The 10,084-nt window shown below is 42.4% G+C and overlaps 1 protein-coding gene across 1 annotated transcript; it reads right to left on the reverse strand.

The window, feature by feature from the left end:
* Positions 1-399: 399 nt before the first annotated feature.
* On the reverse strand, positions 400-8,920 carry LOC124015584 (zinc phosphodiesterase ELAC protein 2-like). Its single transcript, XM_046330926.1, has 23 exons — positions 8,422-8,920; positions 8,245-8,295; positions 8,089-8,159; positions 6,923-6,987; positions 6,697-6,823; positions 6,380-6,526; positions 5,775-5,830; positions 5,628-5,686; positions 5,467-5,539; positions 5,239-5,351; positions 5,018-5,116; positions 4,757-4,895; positions 4,526-4,611; positions 4,174-4,295; positions 3,844-3,940; positions 3,589-3,727; positions 3,441-3,479; positions 3,226-3,335; positions 3,020-3,119; positions 2,773-2,893; positions 2,041-2,119; positions 1,263-1,407; positions 400-922 (listed from the first exon to the last, which is right to left on the reverse strand). Exons 1-23 carry the CDS (start codon positions 8,748-8,750, stop codon positions 677-679), a joined length of 2,613 nt encoding a protein of 870 aa, XP_046186882.1. The 5' UTR covers positions 8,751-8,920; the 3' UTR covers positions 400-676.
* Between the last annotated feature and the right edge of the window lie 1,164 nt (positions 8,921-10,084).

A 10,084-nucleotide genomic window follows, 5' to 3' on the forward strand; every position in this document is an offset into this window, starting at 1 on the left:
AAAGTTCAGGACTGTTTTTGACAGAGATCAGTGTTTAATTTTTCAGAGCTAGAACAATAGCACATTTTGTATTTCATATAAATGATTTACAAAAAGGAAAAAAACAGTTCATCTGGTTCGTGAAGCTTTATATCATATTCATACCATCACACAGCACACCTAGACCATCATCTATGATGAAATGCAACCTCAACCTTCGCCAATAACTGTTAAGCAAAGAGTGACCATGGTGCTGTTTGACTATTATGTATGACTATCAGTCCAATGTAATACTACTCATCCATGTGTGACAACTTCACTTAATTCATTTGTTCAGATGCAACCTTTAAGGGAGTAGTTTAATAGGACATAAACATTGTATGAGTTGTTGCTAGAAAACAACAGGCCAATACCATGGAGCATGATTGACATTGCTTTACTTTTTAAACACAAAATCAAAGAGTATGTTAATTACATGTTTTATATACACAGCAATGGTAATGACAGGAAAAACAGAAATTATTTATTCACAAGCGATGAAGACAGCCAGTCCAGCCAAATTAAAATCTCTGACTTTACAGAGGATCACTCATGCAAGTTTCTCATAAAAATACATTTAAATAAAGCAAACTCAGTAAAATAACAGTCATCTGATTTACACTAATCTCCGGTATAACCCAAAGCTATGGTCAGGGTCTTAGTTTGTTTTGAGTCTCTTACTTCCCACGTCCTGTGTTGGTTCCTCTGGCTCTCGTTTGGCACCTTTGCCCGTCTCGCCTTCATTGGGTGTCCTCTGCTCTTCGTTGCTTTCAGCAATGACTCCTTTCATCTGTTTAAGCTCCCTCCTCCCTCTCCTCTCCTCCATCTCTCCGATCTCCTCGGCAAACAGGGCTTTGAGGGGCGGGATGAGTCTGGGGAGGATTCTAAAGTCTCCAAACCGAATCTGAGGAGAGACAGGGAAGAGAGATCACTCGGAGGAGGTCTTTCAACATACCCAGCCTTCTCGGAGGCAGCTGGAGATGTATCTCTGATGGGAGTCTAACACATTCTGAATGTAACCTTAAAATGGTACCTCTAGATTTAAACTGAAGTTGTCAGAGAGTATTCTACCTGGACTAGGGGCATTGTCTGCTCATACTGTAGTGAATCAGGGTCCTAATTCATCCTGAGGCTACACATATCCAGTGAAAAAGCTCATTTCAGATGTGCAGAACCCACATAAACATTTCAATGTTGCTATGCATAACAAGTGGACTAAAGTACACCATTCACCACTCACTTACCCTCATGTGGTCAAAAGATATTCCCACTCTGTCGTTGAAGTCCTCACTGAAGAGGGGGATCTTGGCATAGCGCTGGCTGAAGTGGTTCAGCATGATGAACTCAGCATTCATCTTCATGCCAATACCGATGGCCTGGGAGGTAGTACTGTCATTTTGGGAGGCAAGCAGAGAAGCATGATGCTACTCTGCTGCTATTCTAACAGTAATTACCAGACTTAACCCCATGGTAAGCTATACAGAATTTGTTCAGTTCAACTCAATGACTTTCAAGTTGTTTTCAATGCAAGATGGAGCTCTTTAACCAAAGTCACTGAAATTCCAGCTAGAAGGCAGAAGTGCCTTCATTACCTCCCAATACAGAGTTCCAAAAATCAATGTGAATCTCAGAGAAGAATGCAGCCAGTTACAATGCCCTCTAAAAATGACTGGCTTCTCAAAGCTCCTTGTGTTTCTTTGTCAGCTGAAAAATGGCACTCGTCCATTTCTGTTTACCTCCTTCAATGCATGTCATATTTTCACACTTTGGGCTGGATTCAATCAGTATCACAGAAGTATCACGGAAGATATGCATTATGGCTCGATTGAAATGTAAAGGCAATGTCTCCTCGTTTGAGGAGACTGCATTCACGGTAACCACTGCATGTCTCGACTCAATCGGAAATGTTTAACACGGATCTTCCGCAATATTGATTGAATCCAGCCCAAGAAAGATAGTTAACTAATAGAATAACGAAGGACACCTCTGAAGAGAAGCACCATACTAGATCCATCTACTAACCTATGTCTCTTCTCCACAGCCTCGTCCTCCAATCCATCTTCCAATGTGGCTTCATGAATAAGTAAAGTTGCATTCTTTCCTTTGAAAACACAATGACAAACATGAATCACAAGACTGCTGCATGGCACAGCACTTCAAGCTTCTCGTCCTTTCCCAGAGGAAATCAATCACACAGCTCTGTGTAATAAACCATCAGCCAGCCCTGCTTGTCTGGCACACCCAGGCCTCTATAATGAACAGGCATGGGATATAGACAGGCTCTCTCTGAGAGTCCTCAGCTGGATCACATCCAGTCGAACAATTTACAAAGAGACAATGAAGTGGGATCCCACAGGAACTATGTGGGAGACCTTGTGATTCATAGCGAACTTTGGAACCGATCGATAGCATTAAGCAATATCTGGTAAATGATGCCAGACAGCATAGAGCATGGATGACAGGTTCAGATCAGACTGGCTACTGTAGATGTCTAGTCCATTAACAGTGATCTATATGTATATCATACCGCCAGCAACTGTGTAGAAGTTACAGGATACACTCTGGGTTCAAAATGTGAGTATGGCTCTGTGGAACGCACCTTAACGGCAAATCAAATGGCATTGGTGAGTATTTACCATTTCATCCAGAAGTCACAAGTGTGGTTCATAGAGAGTGTGTAAATCTTTTCACATCACACAAATTCTGGGAGCTGTACAAACATCACAATTGGGGTCGAGAACTGTTGGTACTGACCCATATGTGCGAGGGCATCGCAAGGCATTGTGTCCCCAGAGAAGACTAGCTGCCAGCCAGACTGGTGAGTGATGCTGCAGGCAAAGGCATTCTTACAGTGACGCACCGGACAAGTCTGGAACTACGAGAGAAACAGAATATATGTATTTAAGCTTTGATGATAGCCTCAATAAACAGTCGTTGAACCTAACAAGAGTGTTATGAGTCTTATTGAACCACGAAGCAGCCTGTTCAAGTCTCCACATACCTTTGCTAAATCAGATTTCTTCAGCAGCGCTTGGATGAATGCCTTGGTTTTGAACTTGGACACCTCAGCCCCCTCACACATGACTTTGCTAGGGACAATGCTGAAACATAGTCAAGAATAGATTTAATATTAGAGACAATGGACATCATATCATCCGGTTTGAAAGCATGAATTGAACAGAGTTAGGCGTGTCTTTCCTGACATACTTGACATGGCTGAGGATCTCCTCACAGTGGTCATGGTACTGGTTGAGCCAGGTCATCATCTGGACAGGGGCTATCAGATAGATGGGGCTGAAGGCTTTCCCAAGAGTTGCCTGAACGGTGAAGAGATAAGGACATACATTCATTAAAGGGTTCCATTTTGCATGAATTAAACAGGACCCATCTTAAAATCTGAAAAAGATAAATTCTTTACTGACCAAAGCTCTCTCTCTTTGAAACAGCAAACTCAACAATCCCTGGAAAATAAAGTCATATTCTTTAAAAACTTATTAGAAATGACTTTATGCCAGAATATATGCTATAACTCTGTAATAAACAAATATTTATAGGAATAATAATCTTTACTGTGTGATGGTCCGCATGCATGTGAGAGATGAAGACGGTTGAGATCTTTGCCAGTGTCTCATCCACACTGTCCCCATAGTGTCGGCACAGCTGGCCAAAGGTGCCCTCTCCACAGTCCAGCAGCACTGACTGAGTGGCACTGAAGGAGATGGGACAGAGCATAAAGACAGAGAGACAGACATTTATACTGGCTACCTCACACACATCTTTAAGGATTTTTTTTATAGTAACTCAAGTCTAACTGAGGGCCATTACCTGATGTTGACCAAGTTACCACTAACATTCCTGATCTTCATAGGAAGAGCCGATCCAGTTCCTAAAAAGACCACCTCTGGGTATTTTTCTGCCCGCCCTGCAAGAAACACAATTTTTCTATGCCATTGAAATTTCAGACGTAAAACTATGATATTCTATCAGACAAAAGGACTACAGGAAACTAAACTCTGTTACCTTCTCAAATGCCCAGAGTGAAATGTTTGCAACTCCATTCAAGAGGAGTAAAGAGAAATTGATGGAGCTTTAGACTGAGCAATATAACATCTCCCCTTGGGCTTCTAGCCTGACCTGTATCAGAGCAGGGCTCACCAGACAGCACTGCAGCATCAGTCGCACGGAACCGCTTGCACTCCTCCACTTCTTGGAGGAAGTTAGGGGCCTCCGCAGCCTCTTTCACAAACTCTTCAGTGTCACAAGAGGGGATGGCGTCTCTGATGAATAAGAAACAGTAGAGCACACACACCACTCATCACATAGTGCTGAGAGGGGCAGCGACGCTCTCATTTGACTTTGACAGTGTTGGCATCTATAAGATCATAGAAGAAATAGTAAGTCACACTTGAAAGTAGTGTTTCATCTGAAATGGTTGTCTTTGACAAAGCAGCCCTTCGTAAGTGGAGACTAATGTCTGGTCAATTGTGGCCTGAAGGACATTACTCACCTTTGCCATTCAATCTTGGGTCTGAGCTGGAACTTCAGAAGACACTCGGCTCTGACATTGGGGACATGCAGGGCAGCCTGGGTCTCCTTGAGAAGATCAACAACAAGAGTAGAAACAGATTAGCACAATTACAACGCAAGATACAAAAGGTTTCCAAATGAACACGCTTATCTCTGTGTAACAGCAGCTTACAATGGTGAATAATGAAAGTTGTAGCACTTCCCAACTTACCTTTGTTTTATAGTGCTGGAGCTCTGGAAATATCTCTGGATGAATCAGATTAAGCTGAGTTTGAATCTTGTGGCTCCTGACGTTGTGAACAGTGCAAACTTGTTCATTCAGGATCAGGTGCTCCGTGGTAGATGGAAACCTAAAATGCAAAAACATTGAACATGTAGAAAGACCAACAGAAAACAGAGAGACAAGTGAAGTGCAGAATATGGAATATGTAAACAGTCTGAAACTGAGTATTACATATGGCTGATGTTGTACCTTTCCATCCATTGCTTGTATTCATCTGTTTTCAGCACAGACTCGGGGCTCATGTGGACTACTAAGGCAGCAGGGTCCTCTGTTCCTCCACGTTGGTATCTGCAGATGAGACAAATAACTCAGAACTTAACTACAATCTCCTGAAGAAGGCCTAAGGAGTAATGACACAGGATGCAGAAGCAGCCTTTAACACATTTGGCCAACTTCGCGCAGGCCATTACCTGCTCAGCTGCTGATCGATGCAGATTGGTTGAACAAACTCCTCAGAGGGACACTCCACAACAATGAAGGCTGGTCCTGGATCAGTGGGAGTGCACACCTCCTCAGGATGGATCTGTAGGACAACCATCAGGATCAAATCAGATAACAAGACCAAATGTATCTAACATTTACAATAGCTAATCCAAAATTCCAGAGCCCCAACAATCAACCAAATATAATTGGAGTACCTCTCTTCCTTCGTAGGTAACACTTTTCCCATCCTTCAGAGCTGCAATGAGAGGACCAATAGCTGCAGTGCCTCTGTGGAGAAAGTGCATCAAAAAAGTCATTAATCGGCTCAAGTTTGTTGAGCAGGCAAAACTGAATTTGTATTGAACAATCAACTTACACTGGTAACCCAAGGCTTTTTGCTTGAGCAACCAAGAAGTTCCCCTTCTTAGGATGAAGCTGCAATTCAAAGAGAAAATGTGACATAAATTGCATCACAATGCAATAATTCAGTATGTCACTGAGACAATGAGATTGTTTTTCTTACCTTACAAATGAATGCCACAACTAAAGAAGGATCCCTTGTTGCTTTTGCTTTTCCACCTGAAATGAAAATGCAATGTGAGAATTGGTGCCCTTTGGAGCTCAACATCCTTGAACTAGGGCACTGATGTCCCTGTATGCTCATTTAGTCTCGTGGGTCATCCTTCCCAATCTCTTCCCATTGACTTAACTATTGGAAGTCCGGATAAATTTAGCATTGAATTTTGCGTTTGAATGGGAGCGCTGCCTGGGTTAACACTTGCATTTGATTGGCTCGGAATATAAATGGTATTTTACTTCAGGAGAGGCATTTCCTTGTGTTTCTTTTTAGTTTTTACTTGTTTTGTTCGTCCATCTCTTTTCCTACTGTGTTGTACAACGTTTTAGCAGTCTAGCTTTTTGCAAGTCAGAAACATTTTCAGAAACACAACCTGTTTGTAGCTCCATCCTAGCAAAATAGTTGATTGGTTTGAGTAGCGACACTAGTGCCCATGTAGACTCCACCATACTTCACCTCTTTTTATCATCTTCCTGAGAACATCCCCAGGGTTTCTAACGATCAGAGCATGCGCAGCCTGGGCTTCCGAGCCTACAAGCTCCTAGTCTTACCTGGGCTGGTTGCTCTCTCCTTCCTGCTGTCTGTGCTGGTGTCCTCAGAGTCTTCTGGCCTCCACAGCTCCCTCCTCTGGGGACTACTGGAGGGGCTGCTCCTCCCTGAGTTACGGGAGCACTTTGGCCCATCCTCTCTGAGCTGGGCTGGTATAATTGGGGTTAAGAGAGTGTCAACTACCAACTCTTCAGTATGAGAACACAAATATTCACTATTTGACCCGTCATAAACTTAATATGCTTTAAGATAAAGAGTATGAGTAGCAGTAAATTACTCAATTCAAAAAAAAAAAACAAAGGTGATTTCTAGTACTCACCAAATATTGGTATTTGACTAACTGTCATTGTGTCATCTGTGTATTGTTTCTCGGTGTAAGGTCGAACAGCTAGCTTGATTTCTTCCAGTGGTCCAGAAAATACTCTGATGGCATTCACATATTTCTCCTAGATCAAGAGGAGGAAATGACATATTAGACTCAGGATACCACAAAAACAGTTGACTCATTACAGACAATCTTTTGTACTGCTACAATGTCCACTCACCAGTTGTGGTGGTCCAGAGAGAACAACCTCAGGGACACCAGTGTCTTTCAGTGTCAATATCATCCCTAAACCAGAGAGTACAGTTTATCACACCTAAGGACATATGCGGAGACATAGGCTAAGCATGCAATAACCTTTGACCTATGTCTATCTACAGTCACGTGAAAAAGTAAGTACACCTGGAAAGTGGTCTTTTTTGGTACATATTTGGACAGATGGCTATGTAATCTTCACTTCAACACTATTGACAGATAACGGTAACCTAATTTAACAAATGACACAGAAAGATTATACTTTGCAATCATTTAGTAATCAAAAAAATCACCCGAAATGCAATTCCATAGTGCAGGAAACATAATTACACTCCTAGCTTCAATAGCTGGTGTTGCCCCCTTCGGCTGAAATAACTTCATGTAGCCGTTTCTTGCAACTGTCTATGTCTCCTACATCCACTGGGAGGAATTTTTGCATACTCTTCTTTACACTACTGCTTCAATTGTGTCATGTATGAGGGCTTGTTTTGCATGTACAGCCCGCTTCAAGTCCCCCCACTGTTTTTTTGACACATTTGAGATCTGGGTTTTGACTCGGGCCATTCCATACCCTCAATTCTTATTTTTTAGCCATTCTGTTGTAGTTTTGCACCATTGCCCTGTTACAAGATCCATGTTCAGTTTAGTTTCAGCTTTTTGACAGATGGCCTCACATTCTCCTCAATAATTCTCTGGTATAATATTGAAATCATGGTTGACTCAATAATGGCAAACTGGCCAGGCCCTGAGGTAGCAAAGCAGCCCCAAACAATAATGCCACCACCTCCATGCTTTACAGTTGGTATGAGGTTCTTCTGTTCAAAGGCAGTGTTTCGTTTTAGCCAAACATGGCATCTGGCATTGCAGCCAAACACATTTGTTTCGTGATTTGTTAAACTGGGTTACCTTTATCAATGAATGTGGTTGGAATTTAGCTCAAATGTGCGCAAATATGTAAAAACAACAAAATGACCACTTTCCATGGGGTATTACTTACTTTTTCACATGACAGTACACAGAGACATAGGCTAATCATGCAACAAGCTTTGATCTGTCTATTATGTATGCACAGTTGTTTCCAGGTTGACAGATAACTGACTTGATGTCAAGTGGCTAGAATAACAAGCAACTTACCTGATAGACCACCAACATTCTCCCAGCTCATTCTAGTGAGGAAAATATTGTCCAAGCGAGCAGCTTTTAACCTGACAAGAGGAACATTGAGATTTATTGAGCAGAGACTGAATTATAGATTTTAGTTGAAAATTGACAGGAGGCAATTCAACTTACTTGTGCTCTTGCATCAGCCTCTGTGTTCCCTCACCACAGTTGAAGAGGTACCTTCCACAGAGGAAAAAGGGTAAACAAATATGCTGCAGCCAAGTGCCTTTCTGATACCCACTATACAAATATATTTGGCAATGTTACAACAAATTGTCAGACACTCATGTTCTCTGGTTAAGTTACCTATTGAACTCAGAGAAGACATAAAGTGAAGCGCCATTATCTCGGCTCCCTGCCCCGACGACCTGCGCGTAGACAGTGGCTGGTCCATGTACATCCACTCCACGTTTCCTCTGTTCTCTAGACTTCACATGTCGCAATGTTTCTTTGGGTGCTCTGGGTTTCTTTGATCCCCGATGTTGGTTGTCTGTTGTGTTCGTAGACATTGTCCGCAGAAACTGAAAAAGATGTTCACTGCATGCGAAGCTTTGTAGGCAACCCGTAGGTGTGTGTCTCACAAATAGCCATGCAATAGATTTACAGTGTAGAGACACTTTAGTCATACTAAACATTCGGTTTAATGGAAGTCAGTTCTGCTCGTCGTACAAGACAGCAAACGTATCGACAATTATTGCATAATCTTTATGAAAATATAATTTTACCTATCAGCCCACATATCATTGAAATATAAACATTCAGTCAGGACTTCAGCGGTTGAGACATGTGATTTGACGCTCAACTGTGTTTCTTCCGGCGTAGATTGATGACGTCTTCATCACGCTCTCGCTCATTGGTGTGCTTATTTTGTATTTATTTAACCTTTAACTAGACAAGCCAGTTAAGAACAAATCCGTATTTACAATGATGGACTACCAAAAGGCCTCCTGCGGGGACGAAGGCTGGGATTAAACTTAAATATATATATATATATATATAGGACAAAACACACATGACTACATAAAGAGAGACCTAAAACAACAACATAGCAAGGCGGCAACGCTTGACAACATAGCATGGTAGCAGCACAAAACATGGTACAACCATTATTGGGCACAGACAACAGCACAAAGGGTAAGATGGTAGAGACAACAATACATCACACAAAGCAGCCACAACGGTCAGTAAGTGTCCATGATCAAGTCTTTGAATTAAGAGATTTAGATAAAACTGTCCAGTTTGAGTGTTTGTTGCAGGAGCATTGGTGGCAGCCACCACTACTTATTTTATTTTACTAGGCAAGTCAGTTAAGAACAAATTCTTATTTTCAATGACGGCCTAGGAACAGTGGGTTAACTGCCTGTTCAAGGGCAGAACGACAGATTTTGTACCTTGTCAGCTCGGGGACTTGAACTTGCAACCTTTCGGGTTACTAGTCCAATGCTCTAACCACTAGGCTACCCTGCTGCAATAGTTTGTGTTGGGGGGCTAGGGTCAGTCTGTTATATCTGGAGTATTTCTCCTGTCTTATCCAGTGTCCTGTGTGAATTTATGTATGCTCTCTCACTCTCTTTCTCTCCAAGGACCTGAGCCCTAGGACCATGCCTCAGGACTACCTGGCCTGATGACTCCTTGCTGTCCCCAGTCCACCTAGTCGTGCTGCTGCTCCAGTTTCAACTGTTCTGCCTGCGGCTATGGAATCCTGACCTGTTCACCGGACGTGCTACCTTGTCACAGACCTGCTCTTTTCAACTCTCTAGAGACAGCAGGTGTGGTAGAGATACTCTGAATGATCGGCTATGAAAAGCCAACTGACATTTACTCCTGAGGTGCTGACCTGTTGCACCCTCTACAACCACTGTGATTATTATTTTCTGACCCCGCTGGTCATCTATGAACATTTGAACATCTTGGCCATGTACTGTTATAATCTCCACCCGACACAGCCAGAAGAGGACTGGTCATCTAT

The sequence above is a fragment of the Oncorhynchus gorbuscha genome, linkage group LG26 (genome assembly GCF_021184085.1).
Source record: "Oncorhynchus gorbuscha isolate QuinsamMale2020 ecotype Even-year linkage group LG26, OgorEven_v1.0, whole genome shotgun sequence".
Lineage (NCBI taxonomy): Eukaryota > Metazoa > Chordata > Actinopteri > Salmoniformes > Salmonidae > Oncorhynchus > Oncorhynchus gorbuscha.